Source organism: Eutrigla gurnardus, assembly GCF_963514095.1.
Source record: "Eutrigla gurnardus genome assembly, chromosome: 19".
In the NCBI taxonomy this organism is placed as follows: Eukaryota; Metazoa; Chordata; class Actinopteri; order Perciformes; family Triglidae; genus Eutrigla; species Eutrigla gurnardus.
The window spans coordinates 9,663,093-9,690,144 of record NC_139930.1 but is presented as its reverse complement, the minus strand read 5'-3'; the positions used below and the strand labels follow the sequence as shown (position 1 = coordinate 9,690,144).

The 27,052-nt window shown below is 41.6% G+C and overlaps 1 protein-coding gene across 2 annotated transcripts in view; it reads left to right on the top strand.

Moving 5' to 3' along the window:
* The first annotated feature begins 515 nt into the window (after window positions 1–515).
* ctif (CBP80/20-dependent translation initiation factor) overlaps window positions 516–27,052 on the top strand; it is a 44,670-nt gene continuing 18,133 nt past the window's right edge. For both annotated transcript variants that reach the window (XM_084034505.1, XM_084034504.1), the window contains exons 1-8: window positions 516–665; window positions 9,536–9,770; window positions 10,033–10,104; window positions 12,538–12,660; window positions 13,144–13,217; window positions 14,898–15,002; window positions 15,147–15,225; window positions 26,289–26,365. In XM_084034505.1, the coding sequence (XP_083890631.1) occupies window positions 9,594–9,770; window positions 10,033–10,104; window positions 12,538–12,660; window positions 13,144–13,217; window positions 14,898–15,002; window positions 15,147–15,225; window positions 26,289–26,365 (707 nt within the window). In that variant the 5' untranslated portion in view covers window positions 516–665; window positions 9,536–9,593. The remainder of the gene's footprint in view (window positions 666–9,535; window positions 9,771–10,032; window positions 10,105–12,537; window positions 12,661–13,143; window positions 13,218–14,897; window positions 15,003–15,146; window positions 15,226–26,288; window positions 26,366–27,052) is intronic.

Here is a 27,052-nt window from a genome sequence, read left to right as displayed (position 1 = left end):
TTTACTGAACATTATTACAATAACAGCGCTGCCGCCGAACGTCTCAACTGTGTGACTCGATCAGGATGTCGCCGCCTATTCATGGTGCGTTTAAAGACAGCTCGGAAAACGGGGCGCTTTATCTGTTGGGTAGCTTGTGAATTCCGCAGGTGGTCAATAAAGTTTTTTTTCCTATACATCACCATTTATTCGTTAATCTGACTCTGCAAAGTAAACCGACTATAAACCTCTGAAACGTAGTGTGGTTGAAGTAGAAAGTAGCAGAACATGGAAATATGTTTATTTAGTTACTCTCCACCACTGGGACTACCACAATGGACTTCCATCGCTAAGTTAATTTAGGGAGGGGATAGTGCGACAAACCAGTTATGAATCATCAGGTATCTTCTCGAGCGCTTCTCGAGCGATACTTATTTTCACGCAAAACTCGATTTCCCACAATGCTTCACTCTTGGGTGCACGTGTCACCGCTGCCAGCGGACCGGGCTGAACGTCACGTTCCTGCATTCCCTTTTTCCTCAGGACGTCGGAGTTACAGCTACCACCACATAGCTAATCCTCTTCCCCCACTCTTCCTTTTTTTTGGAGAAAACGCACCCATGACACGGCGGAGCTGAACTCAGGAGGTGATCCCGGGTTCACCAGGAGTCAGAGTCTCTCTTCGGGTGAGGATTTGCCGTATTTTTAAGCCGCTGGATGTGTCGGTGGGAGCGCTACAACCGCGGTGGCCAGATAACAGTTCTACAAGATGTGCTGGATGTTGCTGCCGAGTTTGTCGCCGCGAGTTCCCTGGTTATGGTACGGGCAGACCTGTTGGTGTGACCCTGCGGACGCGGGGTGGTTTACATTTCGTGGTTGCGGGTGGCCCGCGTTGTTTACTGTTGTACTTGGTAACTAGCTAACATTAGCCCGGCTGGTTAGCCGCAACGCTTGCGTCACCATTGTTACCGTTGATACGCGGGCGGACACGCCGGGTGCGGAGGCGCCTCCAGATGTGTCTGTTTCTCTCTGGCGGGGACAATGAGCTGCAGCGGCTCGGGTAGTGTTGGCTTGAACGCCCTGTCACGATACAGCAGCAGCAGCACTTGGCTAACGGATACATCACAGTGCTAGCATCCCAGACAGCATGGGCGTGGTTAGGAGTGTAGAATAGGAAGAAAAACAGCGGTAGCTAAGGTGTAGTTGACTCGGTGATGGTCACCACCTTTTCAACCAGTTTGGTATCAGCGGTGTAATTAGTCGCAGGACAGGAATGACATTCAGCGTGTTAGTGTGACCCAGGAAGTAGCCGAGCATGCTGCAGACCAGCAGCCCGTCTAACAACAAAGAGTGGACCACAGCTGCTGCTAGTCTGTAGCAGGACGGAGGGAAATCACTGCTGTGGCCTGAGCTCACGTGCAACGTAGGATCTGTCATCTCTCGTGAAAACTGCACGCAGCTGAGGCAGATTCATTTTTTAGGGAGTTGTTTTGCACAATCTCAATGCTAGCACCTAAACATCAACACAAGTCGATAGTATGTTTTATACTTTGCATGGTAAAATAAGCTCAAGACTAAGCGGAGTCCTGATAGCCTCCTTCAGTTTGCTCATAACATTCCAGAGATTCCTGCTGTTAACACACTGATGGGATCAGAGGGATATCAGCGAGGTGAAGGCATGTTTACTTGCCACCACAAGTCTCGTCACAGAGAACCCCCCCACACACACACACTTAGATCTGACAAGAAGGCTTTTGTGAACTGATGATCAAATGTGAAGGCCTAGTTGCAAGTCCGGTTCAGCCAGTGTCTGTATTCATTGTTCAGATATTTAACTTGGAGTATTGCCTGTCATCTGAAGTCTAACCAGACTGATCATGTCATTTGTCACCTTATTTTTGTAAATTGTTTATGGATATGGTACATTCAAACATAGATAATTAAAAGCATTTTTTTATGAATTAGCTATCAATAGAGTGAAATTAATCATAGCCCTGTATTGATCTTTCATCAGCCTAGCCATGGACGACTTGGTCAAAGTTATATCCAATATGGAGAATGTTTGTGGGGAAAAAGTGCCAGGGCTTGAATGTGTGCGCTGTTACACTTGCAGGACATATTAGGGTATGTGTAGCTAGAAGTGTATGCCAATATACAAGAAATGACTAAACGTGTATCCATGTGGTGACACAGCTAAATAGCCATCAACTACCTAATCTACAAACCTAGATAATATGTAACATGTATGTGTGAGATTGTACATCCGACTAACTATCCACATAATAAAGCAAAGATTTATTGCCACCGTAATCAGGCCTGCTAATGTTGCATGCATGTTGCATCATGTGACAGCGCCTTGAGGTATATTTACAGTCAAAATATTTGGCATGTGCATTAAGACATTCTGGCTCTCATTCAGTTTTGCATGAGGTACTGCATTTTATCCTGACTCTGTCATGCCTTGCGTAGCTTAGCTGCTCCATTTACAGGACTTAAAAAGCATATAAATTAATTGAAGGCTTTATTCAAACCTTGTAATAATTCCACATTGGTGTGTCCTTGATGAACGAACGGCTTATGGAATAAGATGCAAAATTAAACAAGTGTCCTCTGCCATTAATCTGATCTAACCTGTGATCTTAGGCTCTGACATAGCTGGTGGTTGATCAGTAGCTGCATGCTTATCATCTAGCTTTTCATTTTTTAAAGCCCTTTTCCTGATTACATTGCAGCAACAATCACAATTTACTCTTAATAGTTAACTGTTGATCAATGAAATGCAAAGACCACAGTGGTGCTGTCCCAGCAGTAGAACAAATAAATGAGTATTGCTGATGTTTATACGTGACCTGAAATACAGCTTCAGTTCGAGCATCTAAAGCAGAGTCAGTGCAGTGTCATCACCGCGGTGATCTGTAGTCCCAGCATATACAGCCTCTGCATTGATGTTGTAAGTGATTGAACTCTGCCCTCAAGAGGTTTGATGCTGCCCAAAATGAAAGAATGATCCTAGAGGAGCGATAACGGATAATGAAGCCCGGGGGTTCATGTGAGGCGTAGCAGCATGTCACTCCTACCTCCTACCTCATGCTAGCTGCTATCACTAAGCGATGTTTAGGGGGCTGTGACGCACACACAGGTACATGCATGCGGTGTTGTGAAGACTGTGGAAGGGGAGCGTGCACACAGCTGCGTGTTATGGAGAGAGTGGGAGTAGCCTGCAGTAAACTGGAACACCCTGACTCAGCCTCAGTGGGAAATGCTGCTCATCACGCTGCTTGATGTGTATGGAGTGTGTGGGGAAAAAGAGACAATGGGCAGAGGGAGATAATGCGGATCATGATTGAGGAAAAAATACAGCGAGAGAGAGAGAGAGAGAGAGATCAGGTGGATTTCAGCTGAGAGCAGAAGACGGTCTTCATCTTGGTGCAGCAGGGCAGAGTAGATCTCTAGTGAACTACATAACCTCACATTTTTTGGAGGCAAGCAATACACAACTATTGTCACACTCTTGCTATGGCTGACCTTTTTAGTTCTCGGCGTTACTTGTTTTGTCATCACCTCGTGTGTTCATCCCTAACCAATAATGGCTGCTGCAGCTCCGTTGCTGACTCACCTTTGTTGCCTCTCTTTTCACTTTTGTTGCCTATCGGCTTTGAGGCCTCAGAACTTCTACCTACACTCCATACATGTTGTGAAGCTTGTGAGCTGAACTACACACCCTCACTTGTTTGCCAGGATTCTGTATGTGTGTGTGTGTGTGTGTGTGTGTGTGTGTGTGTGTGGATCCGGACAGAAAAGCATTGTTGGGCTATAGTCCCACAGTACTGCACATGCCCAATGCTCTCCCATTAGGTCACTACAGGGGCATAGGGGTACAATAGGGCTATTGTTTTAAGTGTATACACACATAACACAAACCCTTGTACCCCCTCTGTTGCATGTGGAGGCTATCTTCTACTGGCCTGTCCTCTAGATTTAGGTCATTCAGCTCAAACTGTATGAGTAAACACATTTACTCACAGCAGCTTGCGACAGTGAATTAGAGGCAGGAAAGTACCACAGACTTCATTTGAAGTTGGATGGTTATTTGTCTCAACATTCCTTAATGTTACGTCCTGTCCATGCTCATCCTGCAACATCAGTTCCACATTACCGTGGCAGTCTGGATGTCTTGAGACTTTATGCAGGACTAGGATCAGGGTCAATTCAATCCTTATATTTTTTTGTATGCGAGTGAGTGACGCAAGAAGTTGGACAAGCAAACTATATTCAAGATAGGGTTTTTATTTCTCACATGATGCTCTATGCAGGGTAGCATGATCTTGAGGCTTTGCTAAAAATGCTGGTATTGTGACAGAGTAGTAAACAACATCATGGAGAAAACATTAACAGCCGCTATCTGCAGTCTCACACCTGCTGAATGAAATAAAACAATTTGGAATGATATTTTTTTTTTTTCCGCAGTGCCACCTGGTTTGTCACAGAGCTCACTTTCATGCATTAATATTCACACATATATGTGCATTACCGGTATATAAACAAAATCGCAACAGCCTTGTGGTGTCATGCTGTTTGCAAATAATCATGATTGTGCTGCAGCTTCTGTTTGTTTGTCCATCAACCTACTCCATATAACCTCTCCAAAATAGACTACTCCAAATGCAATGTAAAGCCAAGTGTCAGTTTGTTAAGCCAGCCAGTCAGTAGTAGACCAGATTAGACGAATTAGCAGCTCTCGCGCTACATGGGGTGAGAGCGTTGACTTGGACCCCCACTGGAGAGACTTGGTCTCATGTTCCGCTGTGTTTGGGTTTTGTGGATTATGGTTCTTAGCATTTGGTTGTTGTGTAACCATATCAAAAGCTGCAAATCACCGGTGGCTCAGACTGAGCTTGTTTTACTTTGTTCATGGCATATGTTGTATTGTTTTGCTACGCCGTCTGTGTATGTCTACTGTAGAGGTATTGCATATTATATATTTACATTATCTTCACCTTATAATACCATCTGAACTATCTACCATGTGGCATGCACTTCTCCAAAATAAAAGTGAAAATGGCTGCATTAAAGGCATCTTCTCCCAAAACTGTGTCAAATGTGTAGATTAGTGGAGCGTTGATGGATATTACATAATCTATCATGGTCACAGTTGTTTCTCCTTGCAAGTCATCAATCTATGCTCATGTACAGACGGTGTAGATTAGTACTCATCTCCGCCTCTCAAACAAAGAAACCGTGTGTTTTCTAGTGTAATGCTGTGTCTGAGCAGTTAAGTATCTGTCTGGATGGTGCTGGACTTCAGGTACAGTCTTCAGCTTGCTTTTACTATATTACATGCACAATTTAATTGACTCAGTAACCACCTCTGTATTTCCTCACCTAGGGCCTATGAAATCCATTCAAATTTCTCCATATCATTTTCCCCCAAATATTGTTTTGTTATCTGGGTGTGGTGGATGAATAAAACTTTGACAGTTCATAAGAAAATATAAAAAAATCAATGAATTTGATGTAACACTAAATTGCACTTTTTTTTACTGTTATAACAAAACATCCCACCCTCTTTCCAAAATAAAGTGCTCTAAATTTAGCTGTTGATGTCGATTTCCTTGTGTTTTTTGATGACTAACGGATGACCTATCACCCAAGTTTCCCATCATGCTTCTTGCTCTCTCATTGGCTGTAGCTCCCCGACAGTTCAGATACTTAGCCTGCTATGTGATGCATCAGCGAGCCTCTCGGCTTGCTTCTCTGAACAGCAACCAAGCCAACGCCACTTTGCCTCCTTGCGGGGCTCATGTTGGGCAGCTCCAACAACTATTGGCAACTAAGTCAGGGCTAAGTGTGAACTACGCTGGCCGTGTCCGATGGCCTCTTCGACATGACTGTGTGTTATTGTATGGAGGAGCTGAGCCTCGCCCTCTGAGAAACACCTACACAGAGAGCAGAGGACAAAAGCAGCACATCCATAAATACAAACAAAACACAGTGACATATTTTTAGTTTCTGTTTAGTCATCTTAGGTGCAGTTAAAAATACCTTTAATGGTAGGAAGAACCCTAATTTTCATCAATTGCATCCACATCACATTGTGATAGTTTTAGAGTGGATTCCACTTTCACTTGTGAGTTTCTTAGGAAGTGATCCGGCCTGCAAATAGCCCTGCAATAAATCCCACCTTCATGAAGTTTATAATATTCAGTGTTTGTTGAAACTGTTGCAGAGAGGTCTTGACTCAAATGGTCATTGTGCTGCTGTAAAAAACACTGTGTTCAACTTACTGGAAAATACATTAGGATGTTTGAACACAAACAAACTTGTGATTACCGGTAGATATTTTTGAGATAGTAGGTGTAAACTTGAAGTGTTGCATACTGAAATTTCACTTGGACATTGAAGCTAAAAGTGTGGAACAGCTGGTAGAATTGAGAGCCGGGTGGAGGCAGGGAGGAGCTGTGGAGGAGTCTGGGCATTTGGGACTGAAAGATGTAGTTTGAGAAAGGGAAGGACAGTGGGACCGACACAGATAGAAATAGGGGGGCTCTCACACCATTATAGCTCATGTTACTACAGACAAATGCTACAGAGGACTTTACCCACATGAAAACGTTCTCCGAGTGATGCCCACTCCAATGAACTGCTTCATCACACACGACCTTTGACTGTCTGACAGGCTCTCTTTCTTAATCTGCACTCTGCAATCTGTTTCAAGCTTTGGTTCTCACTCATTCTGGAGCTTCAATAATTCAATAGTTGATTCACAAAAAATCAGTTGTTCTGATAACCTCACTTCTTTCAAAATCCTGCCCCAACTGACACTGACTCCCATTGAGCCACTTAAAGGACTTTTTTCAACTTTTTCCACCCATGCTGTAGTACCCCCAAGACCTGTAAGCAGGTTTTGATGTGTACAATTAGCCCAAAATTAACTACAAGATCAATCATTACTTAAAATAATTTAGTTGAGGATCATTCTGTCTTCTTGTTTGAGTGTGGAGGGAAAGGCTCAAGAATAATACTTCCTAAGTTAAAATGCAAACCGTTTTAATGATGCTTAGTTGCCTTCATCCATCAGTGTCTTGTAATGTGAGTGCTTTGTCTTGAATTCTTGTGTTTGGTATGGGAGAAGCCGCGAGATGCTAATTGTGCTCCTGACCTTGCAGAGTCAGTTTCTTTGTTTAGTCAAAGATCAGAGGGGGAACCAGCCTGCTGTCCTTTTTTGTGTGTTTATATACAGTAGCCTATTCTTTGTCTGGCTCATGAAATCCTAGCTTAAGCCCCAACCTCTGTCTCTCCCTCTCTTGCACCCTACAGGGATGAGGTTTGCTGTTTTGGGTTGTGGACTCTCACATTAACATATCTGTGCCACCTTGAAACATTCTAATGTTATAATGTTAGGAAGGCAAACTTGTTGGACTCCTCCTGAAAAACGTTGATGTTATTGTTGTAAAGCTGATGGATAAAACCCACCGTGGAAGCATAGTGGTGTGTCATGAAACACAGCGGGGTAGAAAGGACTTTGAGTCAGGTCTATGATGAAAACACAGAACCAGTGTTTACTTTAGATATTGATGATGTTATCTGCGGTGACTATAAGGCATGTACATGCCTTGTGATTTGTTGCTCCTCCTGCACAGAAAACACGTGAGCTCCTATCAAAGCATAACACAGCTGCTGAAATCAAATTATATTCTAGAAATGAAACATAGAACACAAAAAGACACAGAACTAGATGATAGTTTATTAACAGATGGGTCAATAGCTATTTGTCAGCAGCTTCCTCTCAGGCAGTAATTCTATGCTCTATGTCAAGGACAAGAGTAGGACATCTAACTGAGCTGGAACCACCAATAGTGTTGCAAACATCCAGACTACTATCATTGAATAAATTGTGCATCTCGCAGTAGGAATATTAACATTTAATGAGACTAAACTTTCTAACAAAGATGAAGTTTGTCTAAATGTAAGTGTACGTGTGTGACAATACATACGTACAGTATGAGGGTTATGCATCTCATGTGTTGTTTGTTGTAATTTCCTGATAGTAAAGTCTTGACCAAGCAGCTGGTCCGACTCTAGAGTGTGATGATCCTGTTGCCCGCTGGCTGCAAATCACCAGGCTAATCAAAGCCCCAGTATCATGTCTGGATGGATTATACTAACTATTCACATGTATGGATTATACCACACAAATTACAGGAGGTCAAATTAGCACATGTTGACCCTGCTATATAGTATGCAGAGATTGAAGCAATAGTCCAAGTAAATGCACAAGAAAAACAACATGGTAGTGACGAGTAGGGAAACTCACTGTCCTTGAGCAGGAGACTCATCCAGGTTTCCTGATCAGCTGAGAGTGCTGTCCTGTAGTTGAACCTGAGGTCTGATTCTCCTATAGAGTAGTTGTAAACGGGGTTTATTGTGTTTATGGTACTCAAAAAGCAATATAAATGTATGTTTTTGTTGATCTGTTGGAATAGTTGTGATTTTTTCTTTTAATGTGTTGTGTTGTTTGATAAGATACTAAATCGTGCAGCAGTTGGTGAGATCAGATAGGAGGTAGACTAAAGAGAGTCTTTAGGATATAGCACTTTTTATTAACATGGCGTTTGATAGCCTTGTCGTTCAGAACCAAAACAAAGGGTTTAAACTTTGCGGGGCTGACTAGTTGGCTGCAGATGAACAGGGCTCCCCAGTGAGTCCCCAGGGCTCAGCAGATACCATTCTGCGTGCTCCAGGGTTATAAATCCTCTTTGCATGGCTGGTGATCAAGCCATGATGTAAAGGAGCTTAGTAGCGATAGACGGCGGGGCAGGAAGCTGCTTCCCCCAGTTGGCCATGAGTCAGGTGATCACACACACAACCCAGACAGGAAAGAGAGACGGCAGGGAAGTGGTGGAAAAACAAAGAGGGAAATGGACATAGAATGACGAGATGAATCAGAGGGTTTTTCAAACGATGGATTTGACGTAATCCAAGTGAAAAAACACAACCTGAGCCTGTAGCAGCTCCACACCAGGACAGTCTTGCTGTTGGACACTTTGGAAGCAAGCAGTTCATGCATGTGGATGTTTATTGAGGGCAGAGAAGTGATGTGCTTTCTTTGAGTGTGTGGGAATTTGAGGGGGACCAAGGTGAGAAATGCCAATTGTTATTGGTTCTGCTTTAGGTTGCAACTGATGATGATTCTCTTTTTGTTTATGAAGTCTAAAAAACAAGTTTTCAAATTGTCTATTTAGCCAACAGTCTGAAACCCATGAAAATCAGTTTGCAGTCATATATGCCAAAAAAAACATAATTCTCACATTTCAGAAGCTATACTAGACTGGGGGAATGGTTGTTTTTTTTTGCTTGAAAAATGATTAACTGATTATTGAAGTAGTTGCAGAAGCATTTTTGTCAATCAATACATTGATTGATTGTTTCAGCTGTACTGGTACTGCAGACACAGGTTGTTGCATGTCATTGTTGTAAACAGAGGCCAGCTTTCCAATCACAGGAAATGACCGCTCTAACATTGAAGCTCATTGTCTTTCTCTTCCTCCCTGCACAGGTCACTTTCCTCCTTCCCTTCCCCTCCTCCCCTTCCACCCGTCACGGCACTGGTTGTCATGGAGAACTCTTCGGTGGCATCTGCATCGTCTGAGGCCGGGAGCACTCGCTCACAGGAGATAGAGGAGCTGGAGCGCTTCATCGACAGCTATGTGCTGGAGTACCAGGTGCAGGGGCTTCTGGGAGACAAGGCTGATGGAGACTTGGACTTGGACAATGGCGGCAAGGTGCCACAGGTCGGAGCCGTATTACATGAATAGATGACATGCTCTCATTAGTCCCATTTCATCTAGCAGCAGTGATTATTTTATCAAAACTACTGCCCCTGTTGCTACATGTAAAAGTAGACAAACACTGAACTAAACACTGCAGCTGGAAGAAAAACACCAGAGAAACCTACTGTTCATTTCTTTACCTTTTGTGTTTGTTTTGGTTACACGTAAACAAACCCCCCTTACATGGATGACTATATCTTCTCCCCTCATTTCTCTCCACCAGTGGACAGATGACTGTAACAACAAGAAAGATGGCAGCTGGACGTCTTCACGGGGGAGAGGCTCAACCAAGCCAGTAAGTGTGTTTATCAGGCTTCTACTTATTTCACAGCTGGAGATGATATTAATTTATCCATAGAATAATAACTCACAGTCTGATTATGTATAGTGTAGTCATGAGTCTACTCAAGGGCTGCAGTGGCAAATCTCGAATCAAATAGAGTCTGTGTGCTCTTTCTCATAGATCAGTGTTTGGACAATAACAAAAGGTTCAGCGCAATCATAAGTGAACATGTTTGTAGATTAGACTTCCAGGCTGGATCTGAAATCAGTTTCTGTCTCTTTCCATCCTTTATTTTTTTTCTGTGAATCACTTGCACCTTCTTTACTTTCTCTATATGTCTCTTAGAAATCTCTGCTGTAGAATCCTGCTTTTATCCTTGCTCCCGTCTCCTCACCTCTTCCTTTAAATCCTCAGGGCTCTATTCATGTAATTAAAAGTAATGGTGTAGGAATATAGATTATAAACTATGGAACTTGTACTATCAATATTTTATCCTGATTCTAATTGAAGTGTTCAAATGCATACATTGCCATGCACAATCTTTCAACCACCTGTGGGTCCCACAGATTCACCACAATGAAAACCTGTCAACATCACCGCTAGCCTGAAAAAACTATGAGAATAGACCTAGTTTTACTCCATAAACGGGTGCAAAATATCTATACTTGCTATTTCAGACTATTAGAGGCGAGTAAAAAGCATTTATTTGTGTTTACCCCCTGCGACAGCCCCGATTCTACTGCAACTTCCATTTTGTTGCTCCTGTGCTCCCCTGTGTTCATCTAGACCCTCTGGTCACTGGAGCAGCACGTTGTTTAAAGCATACGTTTGCTCTGCTCACTCAGTTCTGTACGATCGGTTCTTTCCCTCTGTGTCAGCTGCTCCATTGTGTGATTAGAAGATATTGTAACACCAGCTGTAAGCGATCCACCGCTCATCTGCTCGCTTGTGGTTGCAGGAAACAAAATGTGCTCTTAATGACTAACATGGGATGCTGTGAGGCTGGAGCCAGTAATTAAATAACCCTAAATGAATTATCCGTCAGTTAGTCTGCGAAATATCTGTGTGCGTTTTGTGTGTGTGTTGCTCTGCTGTAGAGTCTGCAGTCATTTAGACTGTTATTGCTCCCCAGATATTCATTGTTATGATTCACTAGGAAGCGAGTGGTGAAGCAGCATGGGTGAGAGGTTCAATGAGCAGAGAGAGCCAAAAATATTTTCAGTGCATCATATATAGGGAGCTTCTTTTTTTACATTCAGATTCTTAAAGTGTGGTGATGAAGACTTGGCAATGAAACGAGGGTTTTGACAACCCTAGTGATCCGAATATATTGAAACCTAATAACAACCAACAACATTCAGAATATAATCAGCATAACGGAAAGAAACATGTGTTATTACTGCTCTACAACGGTGCTGCACTGTTCTCCGTGCTCTGAAGTGTTTTGTTAAGCAATACAGTATAATACAGGTTGTTGTCACATTCCTAATATGCACATACAACTAGTGTAAGAGCAATAGACTGGCACACTGGCCTCCAGTGACAAAAGCCATAACCTACCAACTCAATTCCTGTTTTTCCTTAGTTATAAGGACAAAGTACCTTAATCAACATTTCTTTCAATGCGCATTAATTAACATCACAACATGCTGGCTAATTTTCAGGTGCAGTCCTCCAATAGAGAGCTCGGTGCGGTCTGTTACCAATTTTGTGTTGAAGATAAATGCCACATTATTAATATCGGCTCATGTTTCATTATGGACATTGTGGATACTGGATACTTCTGCCCACCTTCACAGGCTTTAATCCAGTTTTGCTCAAAGATGAAACGGTGTTGAGAGACACGGTTTGTTGTATCTTTGGTTTTTTCTTTGTTCCCCACTTTGATTAACGATGACTAGGGGTGTGAATCTTTGGCTTCACTTTGATTAACGATTCATTATTTGGTGATTCGATTCAAGGACAATTTGTATTTTTTTGGAACGATTCGATTCTGTAAACCACGATTCGATTCAGTATCTTTTAACCAAAATTCGATATCCATGATATAAACTTGCAATAATGCGAGTGAGACTATCTGTATTCCTCTGAAAGGTGAAAAAATAAACAGACCACAGAATTAATTATTAAACATATTTATTCTATTAAAAAGTAGTCCTGCATAATATTTTAAGCTGAATACAAACATGTAATTAAACATTGCTCAGTTATTTTGAACATTTTTCAATAGGCTACATGCTGGCATAAGATTTAACACATTTATATTGATTATTGGTGAAGCCAAAACGATTCATTCTATTTATTTATTTTAGCAGATGGATTTACTTGAATCGGTAGGACTGACAATCGATTCATCGATGCATCGCATGAATCGCTACACTACTATGACACATTTTGAATAAAGAATAATCTGTCCCTTTCTTTCATCCCCTCTCAACTCTGCAGGACGAATGGGAACACAGCAGTAACGGCAGTACAGGTTCCAGGCCCAGTTCAGGGTCTAGACCAGGGTCCGGTTCACGCTCCGGCAGCAGAGGCAGAAACAACCAGTTCACAGGCCCTGCCAAGGTACCGTCTTGGGGAGACCAATATCTGGGTGACTGCTGTAGAGTGTCTCTTGCTACGTTATATTGTTCCCTGGGCAGAATGAGGCCCCTAACGTTTCACCACAAATCAAATCTGACCATCTCAGACAAATTTCAGACAAAAAAAACAAAAAACAAACAAACAGACGAAGCCGATCAGAAAGACGTTTGGTTAAAGAATCCAACGTTTTCGGAGCTTGACCCATACAAGGGACTAAAAGTCATGAAATGTCTGCTGATCCCTGTTTCTCTTTTTAAATGTGTCACTTGCATTTCCCCCTATGTGCATTGATTTTAGAGCCTTTTGAATTCGTATTTTTTGAAATGAAAGAGTCATCTGCTTTTTAAGAAGAGTAGTTCTAGCGGTGCACCTGTTCACACATGTTAAATCCAGCTACGTATGTGATGGTTTGGTCAGAAGAGTTTTGTAGTCGTACTGAAAATATTTTTCTCGTATTCCTTCTAGAACGGGAACCGAGAGGGATCCTTTGACATTCTAGGGACGGACATATGGGCTGCCAATACAATGGACTCACGCGGGTAGGTGCCTCACTGTTTAACAAATATGCTGTAAAGTCTACTGGGTCTGATCTCCAGCCTTAGTTTCTGGAGGGTCACATGATTTATTTCCCTGTCTTTGACTTCCTCTCAACATGACTTTGCTTGTCTTATCTAAAGCTCTATTCGTTCATTAGGTTTGCTAAATATTGATTAGTTACCTCCTGGTGTGTGTGTGTGTGTGTGTGTGTGTGTGTGTGTGTGTGTGTGTGTGTGTGTGTGTGTGTGTGTGTGTGTGTGTCTATATATATATATATATATATATATATATATATATATATATATATATATATATATAAACACACACATACATATATACACATACAGTATATATATATATATATATATATATACAATTAAGGTATACTCTATGCCAAAACTGTTTTCAGCTTCTGTGTGACTGATGAAATGATTTTTCACACAAGAGCTAAACCTGAAAAAAGAAAATGAGTGAGACATAAATCAGTTCCACTGGTGGACTGGTTGCCATGGTAACAGCTGCACAGCAGCTTCAGCTACCTAAGATCCGGCCACGTTGGCACATCTGAGCAAACAGTGAAGGGGCACTGCATGATGTAGTCAACTCTCCCTTCATGCAGACAGAGATGAGATGAGGAGCATAGATTGAATATTAAAGAAACAATGACATGATGAGGTTAGTTAGGAGTCATTTCTGCCCGTCCAGTTTTTGTTTTCACTTTGTGAAGGCAACAGCCTTAAACGTGAAAGTTTTGCTGTCTAAAAACAGAAAATTAGGTTTTGTAGATTAATTTTCAACTTGTTAGGTCAGTCGTTCATTGTAGAATTAGTGGTTTAACCCACAAACTGCTCCTAAAGTGTGTATGCACAGAATGGGTCAAATAAAAAGGTGTCAGCCAAATGGATTTATGTATGTGTATCTTATCTTTACTTAGGAAAAATACAATCAGATAATAATGATAACAATGCCATAATAAACAGTGGCACAGATGCATTTATCTAAACTTTAAAGTTTGCTGAATTCCAATTTAAATTCCTCAGTCCTGTTTGTCAAAACTCTCGTGCCACTCATATTATTCACTTTTTGGAGAAAATGTTTTATCGTTTTTTTAATGTAGTGAATAAAGTGTGTTTCTAGTCAGCCAGCCTCACCTAGTGGTGACATAAGACTATTTATTTATTTATTTATTTATTTATTTTGGGCATGTCCGTTAAATCATCATCACACATCTTTGTTCACATAGTAAAAATACACATGGCCGATAGGGAAAGCGGGAGAAGCCAAGGCTTATCTAGTCCCACCCCCATTACCCACAGGAAATTGTAGCACCATTTAGTCAGTTATTGATAGACTTTTATTAAATCAATCACTTGCACTATGACATGTGCAGCCTGAAACTTAACTTATGTTCCTGCAAGTCTATTTCTGGGCAAATAAAAGCTTCTCCAAACACACAATCTGAGCTGAACATCTAAACTAAAGCAGATTAAATATGTCAAGTCGGAGAAAAGACCAAAAAGAGACCTTGTGTTTTTGTTTTTCTTACTAACAACCTTTCAAACCAATTACGTACTTCCATGCACCAATCCGGATCTACTGTTATTTGAAATAAAATGTGATTGCATTGCATGGTTGCTGGCTGTCTCTAACTGGAAAACTGTCTCTTTGTCTCTTGGTTGTAGAGGTGCAGGTTGGGACGTGCAGCCAGAGAAGCTGGACTTCAGCCATTTCCACAGGAAACACTTACGAGGATTGCCAAAGCACCTGCCACACATTGACAGAGAGGGGTACGGTCTTGGTTCTGCTGCTGCTCTCCTGCTCTGTCTTAGTATTGTTTTAATAATCTCATTATCTCACTTATGTCATTAGGATCGTCCTCTGTCTCTATTTCCTCCTGTCTATGTCCCTGATGGTTACTTTCTCTCTTTCAGGATGAACAAAAACAAGTTTGAGGAAGATGACGGCATAGACATGAACGACATAGAGAGGTTCCTACCCCACCTGCGTTCTGTAAGTCACTTTTTCTATTACTTTCCAGTTTCCTCACTATGGTATGTGAGATGTCTTAATGCACATATTTGGTTCTACACAAGCAACATTATGTATTTTTGTCAAACAGTTCTTCTGCACTGCACAGCAAGATAACAATCTAGCAATCTGTTAGTTTTCAGAGACTGACCTCTGTTGGCGTAAAGGGGAAATAGCATGTGTATTGAGCAAAGCAATGGTGCTGTAGAAATGTCCATAGCTAAATGACCACATGTGAAATATTATACAAAAAAAAAGAAAGAAAGAAAGAAATTCATGTTGGGTCAGTTTATATTCTGTTGTTGGCAATTAATACAAGTAAAATCAGTCTGTATAGATGTATATGTTATAAATATGACTGGTTGATTACAAATGGACATTTGGTGACACCTGCTGGTCAGATGATGAAATGTGCTGTAACTGAGGGGTTTATTTGATTACTTCAGCTATCTTATAGTGACCTCTGGTGGTAAAATATATGTACAGCATTTACACCTTGAGCCAATAATGTCTGCAGAAATTTTGTTTGTTTTTATGGCTTTTTCCATCAGTTTTATACTTATTGAACAACTTTTGAGCTCAATTAAGAGAATAACTACACATTTGTTTCAAGTCTATTTTTAAAGTATACTTAAGGCTTCATATCTACACTTAAAGAAAAGACAAAATTCCACCTTTCTGTTTCCTTGCTGAGCTTCAGCAGACTAATGGTAAAACAAAGGACGAATGTTTCACTAAAAAGCTATTTCTTAGGAAATGATCTACTGGATTTGCTAACTCACATGTTAAGAGACTGGACAAATTTGGATAATCGAAGTTGCAGAATGATAGTGATAATAATGCGCTGTCTTTACACACATTTTGTAGTCTTTATAACAACAACAATAACAGTTCCCTTATTTAATCACATGGTAATTCTGAATATGATGATTCAACAACGTGGAAACAAACACGTGGAATTAATTTAGCAGCTGTGTGTACCGTTTCAGGGTGTTATTACACATTGTGTTTTCCCAGGTGATTTGTTATTCAATGGGGTGGCAGAGTTCACTCCAGGTCGCCGATGTCACCCTCCTCTCTTCCTTCCCACTTTGCTGAGCCAAAATGTCTTCCATCCTTCATGGTGTTTGAGCTGCAGTGTCTTCCTCTTTCCTTCCACTCTTGGCTCCTGTAGTCGAGCTGCGTTTCTCATAGTGTTTCAGCCAAGACGGGCCTCGTTGTGCTACCAAGATGGCTTCCTCATTGTATAGCTCCCAAGCCAAGACCGTTTCCGTTTATTCAGTCAGAGCCAAGAGAAAGATGGGGTCAACTGCGTTTGTCTGATGAGCTTGGGATCGGATATGTGTGGGCACTGGGACACTCCAAGGTCAGAGACACAGAGCTGGGGAGTCATTGCCACATTTTCTCTCCCTCACATCCCATAGCTGCTTCTGCATTCAGTCGCCCTCACGCTGTCTCTCTTTCTCTTTCTGTCTGTGCTGGGTATCGTGTACTGGCATCTTTAAAGCTTATCCCAAAGCTCTGCCAGGCTGCGTCATGCAGCAGCGATGCCAGGCCACCGGTTTTTCTCGTTCTCCACTGACGGTACCGTCCTCGGTCTGGGATAGCCCCCAAGACAACTGTGAGGAGCACTAAAGTTTCCATTTCCCACTTCCAGGGCCAGTAGTTTCAGAGAGAACACACTGAAACCTCAATCACTGGTTTGTAATCAAGAATATGGAGAGGTTCTTTGTTGTGTCATGTCAAATAGTTAACTAGTATACGTCTCAAATTGATACATTTTTATTGTATATGTATTTAATTGGGTAAATGACTCGGATCAGTGCAAAATCACACCAATATAGAATATGGAATGTATCATATATCTCAGGAGTGGTATAACAAAGTACATTTATGCACGTACTTGAGTTGAGAAAGAATTTAATGTGCTTGTACTTCTTCTTGAGACTGCTTGGTAAATCTACTCCATTACATTTCATACAGAAATGTTGTACTTTTTAACTACATTATATGTGCCTGAACGTTATAATCACTAGTCACTTTATGGATACTCCAGACTACAAGAATAAATACTTGCACAGTGATGAATCACTATTAACCGTCTATTAACAGGGGACATTTTACTGCAGAACATTTTCATACTTAAAATAGAAAATAGTTTTGCTTAATACTTAGTAAAATACCATAGTTCTATTAGTACTTGTAAAGCATCTGAGTACTTCTCCCACCACTGGTTTTACTTTCAAAGAAGATAATTTAACGTATAGATAATTTAATGTATAGTCATCCAAGCTAAAACATCATGCAGTCCCCGTCTCCGTTCCACACTTCCTGCTAACATTCACTTCCCTTCTCCCGGAGTCGCAGTAGATTGACAAACAGCCCAGGGATGTGGAAAACATCTCGTTTGTATGTGTGTGTGGGCGTGTGGGAAACGGCGAGAAAGGGCTTCCTCCTTCTGCCCTCAGATTCTGCTGCACCCCTGCTGGCCTCTCTGGAATGTCAACCTGCACATACAGTCACCAACGAGCTCACGTCCGGCGTCAGGCTGTCAGAGAGCGAAGCATCCAGGGGTCAGAGAGCGAGTGTTTACCTGACCATTCATGCCAGGCATGGCATGGATCCTGAATAACATCCAGCATAAACAGAAAAGTGCACTGCTGAATGTTTTATAAAAAACAATAATAATGAAATGTTTATTTGTATAAACAATATAATTAACGCTACTTTAAACAAACAATTAAAACTAACACCTAGTAGTCGGATAAAATGAATGAGCAAACGGGGCAGAAAACCAGTAAAACTCATAACACATACAATTTAAAGATAATATAAAAAATGTTGGATCAAAGATAAAATAAAATGATTAAAACATGTTGTTAGGCCATTGTGCGTCATTTCACACAAACATTTTAATACTTTTAAATATTCATTTTGCTGACATCTCCAGTGTTTAAACATTAGCTTGTCAGAAAACAATTGTCAATGCCTTCACTGTGTCCACTTTTAATAAGTTGCAATCATGTGTATGTAATGTGTTCAACACAATCATACACAGATTTCTGATTATTTATCTGCTGTTTTGTGTTATAAAGTCAAACCGTAAGAAATAATATTTTCTGAGGAAGAAAAGAATTGAAGCCATAAGAGACCAAAAGAGACTTTTTGGTTTTAATATAAATCATCATGAAAAGTTGAAAAATGCCCATCAGGATGTGCAAAGGTGACACAATAAAATTATTTTGTCTGACCAACAGTTCGAAACCTAATACATTTATTTTTTAGTGAAATAGAGAAAAGTAGATCTTTAGCCGGGAGAAGCTGGAACCAAATAATGTTTTGTATTTTTGCCCGAAACATGACTGAAAGAATTTATCGAGAATTCTCCACCTACTCAAAAGTCCAGAATTATACCGTCATGTCTATGCGATGTTTTCCCCCGGGGATGGGAGATCGCCTTCACCTTTCTCTCCTCTGTGACACAAACTGTATAGCAGCACGGATCTCACTCACATGGTGTTTGGCATCAGCAACATGATCGTGTCAGCAAGCATGATCCTCAGTGTTGTGACAGCCACAGCTTGTGTGTGTGTGTGGGTTTATGTGGTTGCCTTACCTGATATGATATCAGCGAGCGTCTGTTTTTCCACACAGTATGTGTTGAAGGTGATGCACACACTCCTTCTGGACCCATTTTGATCAAACGATGTATTTGATCATGAATCTCTCACCTGTGGGAGTTTTCTCATCTGAAACAGAGTGGGTGCTTCTGTTTCCGTGCAACGGGTGGACTGTTGTGACCCGATGTTCTTTCCCATGAGGTAATTTATTGGCTGCCAAAATCGTGTCAGCTTGGTGTTACCAGGAGTCCATATGGTGTGTTAATTTCCCAAAATGTCAAACTTTTCCTTTAAAACATGGCCACAGTGAACCTGTTTTCTCAGTCATGTAATTCTTAACAGGGTACAACTTTCTTACTATATATGTATCATTTTACTTTTATTCCAAATCGATTCATGACAAAGAAGTGTTTTGCATCAGTGCTAAACTTCTAAACCTGAAACTGGAGGGCACCAGCAGAGGAACAGAAGTTAAGGGTTAGACCCGGCAGAGACGGAGAAACCGGCTAGTCATTGAGGAGACATCCGGTCTCTGGTCCGTGAACAAAGCCGTCCAACAGGGGAACAAAGCAGGAGTCTGGAGCTGAGATATCACAGACTGGTTGGCCCCTCCGTCTGGAAGTGTACGTGCAGCAGAGCAGGGCTCCAGTTTAGAAGGGACATTAGGGGGAGGTACGGGCTTTTTGGGCGGTCTGTCAGCTGTCAGTCTGTCCTGCATTCCACTCATAGTATTTGCTCCTGTATTTGTTTCTGCTCACCTCGAACACACTCATTGGCACGTCTCTTCTCTCATCTTCTACCTCGTCTCCCTTTGGTCCTTCCTATTTGCCGTTTCCTTTTTCCTATTCTCTTCTGACCATCATTACGCTCCCTCCCCCCCCTCTCCCTCCCTCCCTCCTCTCCCCATGTCGTCCTTCACTCCTCCCCTCCATCCTTCAAATGTTGGTGGGCAGCAGAACAATATCCAGGGGGTCACGGTGACCGGCAGCCTCCTCCCTGTGGTCTCTTCCTGCTATTGTTCCTGGTCCTACTGCTGCTCGGCTCTTACACTCTTATTAACCGCACACACATGGGCTTTATCATCACCGTGCACCGTTCTGCTGCGTCCTCAATCATGCCAGAAACGCCAGGGACTTGCAAACACGCATGAGAGCAGGATACCTTGGCAAACGTGTAATCAACTCCACAGAGGAATTCTATAGTAGCGCACAAGTGACTTGATTGGTTAAATGACGGTAAATATGTACACACAAACAAAATCAACCTAACTTATTCTATTCCAAGTGTAGGATAATAAAATGCATTATAAAACAGCTGATGGTTAGGAATGTCGAGGCCCTTTTTTTCCCCATCCCCCTCCCTGATTTTAACTGATTTATACCCTTAGCATATCACAGTGCTAAATCTCATGAAACAAGGTAACCTCCAGCCTCTGCTGTAATTAAATTCATTTTCTATCCCTAGTACGTGTTCATGACAGGTTGAGTGCTGTCCACGGTGTCAATTTATGGTGTTAATATAGTAGTAAAATCAGATTGTTTCACTGTACAGAGCAGCCAAAATGTCCTCACAAGAATAGCGGCCATTAAATAGCAGGTTTTCACTTTTTTTTTTTAAACCTGACCGTACAGGCACACAAAGGATCAGGTTTGGTCCTGCAGAGAAGATTGTCAATTTAATGCAACACATAGAGCACAGATGATTGAAGTCTTTTTCTTTTGCTGTAAGCATGTGAAACCTGCTGCTGCTGCAGTAGTGTTTGTCGCATGATTATATTTCTATAGGGTACTACAGGTTATTTTCCTCTTTTTCTCTGACACTTTGATCCCACAATGGCTCCATCTCCTCCTGTAGCTCGACCCCCAGAGTCCTTTGATGTGCCTGCCTATCTGTCTGTGCTCTGCTGCGGCCCCAGCCTCAGATCACTTATTAAATGAGACACGGATGTCAGGACCTCACATCTCTTCCTCTTATCACTGATCACCCACCATACCTGACTGTGGCAGCTTTAAATCTCTTCCTTTGGCGCGGCTGGCAGGCATCAGCCACCGGGTAAGTTACATGAAAGGCCTAAAGTAGGGATCACGAAACACGGGGCAAAGCTTTTACTACAGGGATTTTACAGAAAAACAATTTGCAAACGTTAAATAAATGTTAACTTGAGTTCTGACTTGAGAGAGCTAGACACATCCAGGATCACAGCAGCAGCATGTCGGTGCCAATGTTGAATGGTGTGGCACTTCCTTTCACTTACAGCTCATGATGGGAATCCACATTTTTCATTCATTCATGGAAATTATTATGAATAAAAAGAAAATGATGACAATATATAAAGATTTTATTACAGCCAATTTATTTGATTTACCTTTCACAAATAAAAACAATGTAGACAATGGCAAGATAATATAGGTAATGCTACAGTTATATGCTGCTGTGTCAAATAACAAATTAAAGACATTTTATCACAATTACACTCCAACTCACAAATATCCAGAACGGAGTAGCTAAAGCTAATATGGACACAAATACAAATCTGAGGCCTCATAACTGCCACGTGGCTAGTGGCCAAAATATCCAAATTCTTTACATATTTCTGCCTCCCTCTTTGTCATTTTCATGCTTTCTATCTTGTATTTATGGTCTTTCTTGTTTTCATTCTCTCTCTCTCTCTCTCTCTCTCTCTCTCTCTCTCTCTCTCTCTCTCTCCCTCTCTCTCTCCTCTGCTCTCAACAACCTGTCCCGTAATGCCACCCCTGGGGCAGTTTTAAATTTATTGCTTTTGGCCGAGGGCCCTCGCAACATAAATAAGCAGCGAGAAACAATGGATGGACTGAGTGAGCATCATACCAGAATTGTTGCGCACCAGAAACGGGCCGGAAGACACGCACTTCACTTTCTATGCTATTGCGGAGAAAGTTCTGTAATCGTTATTCTCCATTTCTATTCTTCATTTTTTTTCATCCCCGTTCGCTTTCCTTCCTCGTTACGTTTACCCCCTTTCACGCTACGGCAACGTCATTGTCATGAACGGATCGACAACGCTTTCTGACCCAGGTCAATGACCCTTCTGGCCAAACCCTCGGAAAAAGATAATACCGGGGTTACGTCGTAAAAACGCAGCGCTAAATCAAGCGTCACTTTCAAAGAAGATGTGTGTGTTGCTGGGGAGCTACGTGGTAAGGTGGAGTGGTTGTAAAAAGGGCACATCCTCTCTTTTAGCATCCCAGGGAGCCTCTGCAAGTGACCTGTGATTTTCATTGGAATGCTACACGGTGTGTCAACACGTACACCCAAGCACATAAGACAATGCACACATTACACCCACCCCGCCCCCCAGTACAGTTGCTCGACAGGTTATTCATTTACATTTTGTTGCTCACATCCCCGTCTCTAAACTACAATGGCCACCTTTTCAGGATGGGCTTTGTTTGGAATGAATGCTTCACTTCTTAGCCTTGCCTCCAAATTTAGAAAGAAACTAAGGAATGTGATAATGTGATAACCAACACTGACCACACCTTGTCTGTCTCATGAATGCAACCATCCGGATGAGTCATTATACACATTCAAATGTCACAAATCCAAAGAAGTCATCGTCATAAGTCTAAAATCCCACAACAAAAACATGCTTCCTGTGTGTTGACAGTCCTTCTCATTCTTTTATTTCCTTCAAACTTTACATGAATCACATTGACAAAACAGGCTTTTTCCCCCCATCAAAAAACCTCCATCCCTTTCCTTGACTCGTTAATCTCCTCGATGGTCTTTTTCTTCCTGCTCACCATTGGCCAATCGAATACGTGCTGACACACATTGATGGTCGATTACTGTAGTGCTAACATTGTAGTGTTTCCCTTGTGATTGTCGAGATGGAGGATAAAATGATTGCTTCATAAAATCTGTTCTGATGGTGCCTGTGGATCGATTACTCTAACTGGACCCCCTGGTGTCCCCCTAGTGTCCCCCTAGTAAACTTGCTCACCTTTACCAAAATACACCTTAACCGGTCTCTTTATGGTCTGAAGTCTTACAAATAGAAACAAAACCACAGACAAAAATCTCTTTCCCTGTCCATTTCTATCTGCTCTCAGTCCTCCTCCCACGTTACACATCCACCCCCATCCCCCCCTTGCCATCCGTGTCACGTCCACAGGGTCTCCTGGTTGGAGACCAGGATAGCACACGCCTCTCTTTGATCTGCCCCGCTCTGGCTGCTACCTGCAGATACACACACACACACACACACACACACACACACACACACACACACACACACACACAGGACGCCCTCCCTCTCAGCCACAGAGACGACTCCAAATCTCTCACCTCCTCTTTCTACGTTTTTTTTTAAACTATGCACACAGCTGTGGGTCTACAGAGTTTCCCCTGTGCAAATATTTGGTTTTGCTTTTTGGATGTAGATTTGAACAATTCAAAAGAGTATCTTTTTTGTTTATTTGCAGCAAGAATCTCAAATAGTGATTGGAAAATATTACAACTCAAGCTGTTTGGTAAAAATGTGTAGTGTGCAAGATTTCCCTCTTTGTGTGTGTGCATGTGTTTGTGTGCGTGTGTGTGTGTGTGTTTGTGCGCGCTTGTGTGTGTGTGCTAACTGTCATCTGGTTATCATTTGAAGGCAGAATTACAGCTAATGATATCCTAGAGGAAAACTACAGTAGCTAAACATGCAACAGTTCCTCCGTTTCTTTCTTTTCTTTCTCCACCTACTTTTTCCCTCCCTGTCAGACAGTTCTGGTGGCAAGTCGTTGGAAGTCTGGAAAAAAAGCTGAATTATATGTGATATTAATACTTTTCGGGTTTATACGTAAAGTCTCTGGTCAAAGTAAAGCTTTGTACTAACAGTTTAAGTGTGTGTTTGTCTGCAAGCGTTTGGATATTACTGTGCCACATGAATGTAGCGTCTTCCCCCCACCCGGCCTACACACACACACACACACACACACACACACACACACACACTCCTTCTGCCGCTCACATCTGGATTCAATCAGAATCCAACGATCCCCCAGCAGCCTCTCTTAAGAGAGAAGTACGTTAGAGCAGCAGTGTCAAATATCAAGCGAACTCATAAGATTATCTACAGTGTGGAGGCTAAATGAACAGTTTGATTGTGCTAAAGAGAAAATCTGAGAAATGTGTGGACACAAAAATATTTGTAGAATTTTCATGCTGCATGTTTGCAAAACTTTGCCTATGCTGTAAAGGTATTGTTCATGGTCTATAGGTACACATGAATGCTGTCCTTGTGGATTCGTAAAAAGAACGGCCTTAAGCCATTACAGCACCACGGAACAGTTTGTATAACTTTTCTTCCTTCTTTCTTTCTTTCCTTCCTATATTTAACTGTAAGCCTCAGTGAAAAAAAAAATCGGACTTTTTTCTTGTGTTGACTGTACAAAATCGACCACAACCTCTTGTTACTTCTCTATCAATGCAACAAAAATGGAAGCGAAATCCAAAAAGGGAATGAAAAATAGAGCGCTGTGGGGATATAAAAAGAATGGAATAATCCATGAAAAGAGACTCAGACAACGATGCGGCGATGCATGATTTACTGGTCATGAGACGAGATGCACAGAGATCACACTCTTTGGTTTCAATTAATACCACAGATGTTTTATTCAATAATAAGTGCACAAGTGACTTCAGCTGTTAAATTTCACAACAAAAAAAAAAAGTGAAATGTACCAACAGGAAAAGCAGTGTGCAGAGCCCAGCCTCCCTCTTTAAAGACTTTGGTCACCTTCTTGCATAATGCATTGGGTTGATAGTTTGGGGAAATTTGGGGCTTTTTGCTCTGCATCAGTCTGCAACTATTTGCTCATACATACACACACACATACACACACATTTCAATGATCTGTGATTGACACCGACACTAACTGACATAAACTCGAGCATCCACACCTCATGCAGTGTAGTGTATCTGCTTGTAACATGATGTCTTGGACTCCCAATGCACCGCATTCAGACAACACACACACACACACACACATTTATGCACCAGCTACGCTATGCACACTGTACGTGTACATAGCGCTGGTCCTAGGCCGCCTGTAACCATGGTAACAGCTGCACATAGTGATGCTGAGCGAAGGGCCAGTGTGCTGTTTGATTGACAGGGCTGATGTTTTATGGATGGTTTTATTTCCCTTTCACAGGAAGTGAAATATAAGTAAAGAATACATTCCATGAAAATATCACACATCACAGCCACATGCCAGCAACATGTATATTATCACATTTAATATATATACTGTGTGTGTGTGTGTGTGTTTGTGTGTGTGTATATATATATATATATATATATATATATATATATATATATATTCAATTTATTTATTTAGTTTAATTTCCTGAATAGCTCATTTTGATCTCACTCTTCTAGTTTTTAATATGATTAAATGTAGTTTCTGTATCTCAGAATGCTTGGTAACATGTAGTTCAACAGGAAGCGGTACGCTTCCCAAGGCTGTGCCAAGAGTTTCTAAATCCTGAGAAATGTTTAAATCAGGAGAGAGAGAAGTTACTTGAAGTCCTGAACAGAGAACAGCACCGCATCCTGCCACACAGTGTTATTAAATTGTTTTCCCAGCAGAGATAATGTTGCACAGCTTTCTCACACACACAAGCCGCCTCTCTGTCTTTCTCTGGCTATCTGTCACAGACACACACTCACATCAGCTCGCTATTAGAGCTGAAAGAATTAATCGCTTTAGTCAAATGCAAGGAAATGACTTTGAAACATTTTGATAATTGATTAATCATTGAAGTCATTTCTCATGCAAAGGGCCAAAAACATTTCCTGTTGTAGCTCCTAAAATGTGAGAATAGTCTGCGTGATGTTTCTCTATTTTATATAATTGTAACAGTATTTTGGGCAGTTGGTTGTTTTGAAGAGTTCACCTCTGGGAAATGACCAAGAGCATTTAGTTTTGCTCGTTTATGACATTTCTAAATGATTAATCAATTAACCTAATCAATTTAAAAATGTAATTATCACCGAATTATTACCAAATGATCACTAATTTTTCACATGCGATGCTCTGGTGACGCCCTGAACGCGGCAACATAAGTGGAAAAGGGAGAATACAGGCAGAGGACAGGGTCTCTGCAGATACAGACACCGCCTCACACTCCTCATAAGTGATGATTGAGAGGGATTATTTTTGTGTCGGCATATACAATGTTTTTCGGAAATTGTTGCACATTATCCATTTAAGAGGTCTGGGGTTGTTAACACCTTCCTAAAGAAAAAGGCTAAAATGTGTCTATTCTATGAGAAAAGCAAGCACTTTATGTATTTTGGCATGCACGGCGGTGAAACCTTGTGTACTTTCCACAAAGTGATCTGTATAGCTGGTCTTGACAGGAGCTGTCTCTTCTATGATTTGTCCCCAACAGGTCTTCCCACCCCTTCCTAATGAGGCTGAGATCGCACACACCAAAAAGCTCTTCCGACGCAGGAGGACTGACCGACGGTAATGACGCATGCAAGATAGCACACACACACACACACACACTAGGCACACGTACCTACCTCAGTGAGAGGGAATGTTTTTGCTGTTGATGTCAGATGTCAGTGCACAGCCAGTCCTATAGCCTTAACATCGCTCCCCAGCCAAAGCAATGTCAAGACAGGAATGCAGGCTCCACACTTCACTGCAGACAGGAAAAAGAAGAAGGAAAAAAAACACTGAGCAGACTTTCAAGGTTTTTTTAGTTTAATAGGTCACTCACAGAAAAAAATCAGTCACCAGCGTTTGCCTACAATTCTTGATCGTCATTACTTTTTTCTGATTCTGGATTGACTTTGCGCTTTGCGACATTTAACCTCGTTAACATTGTCCTCCAGTCTCCAAACTCAGCGAACACATTTTTGCACTGGCACATCTGCTCTAATTGTACACACTCTGAAATCTAATTTCACCCAAGTCTGACTTCATTGAAACCACGTCCTTAAGAGAGAGAGAAAGAGAGAGAAAAAACATCTCTCTCTCCTTCTCTCGCTCCCTGCCCTGATGTCATTGGAAAACTGTTCTTCAGTTGCTAAGAGACAGACAAAGAGAAAATATTTGGATTGTAGTTGTGGTTTAAAAAAAAAAGAGGAAATTTTAGCTATACCAAATGAACAAAAGCACTTTCATCCTTGTTTTTAAGTACCGAGA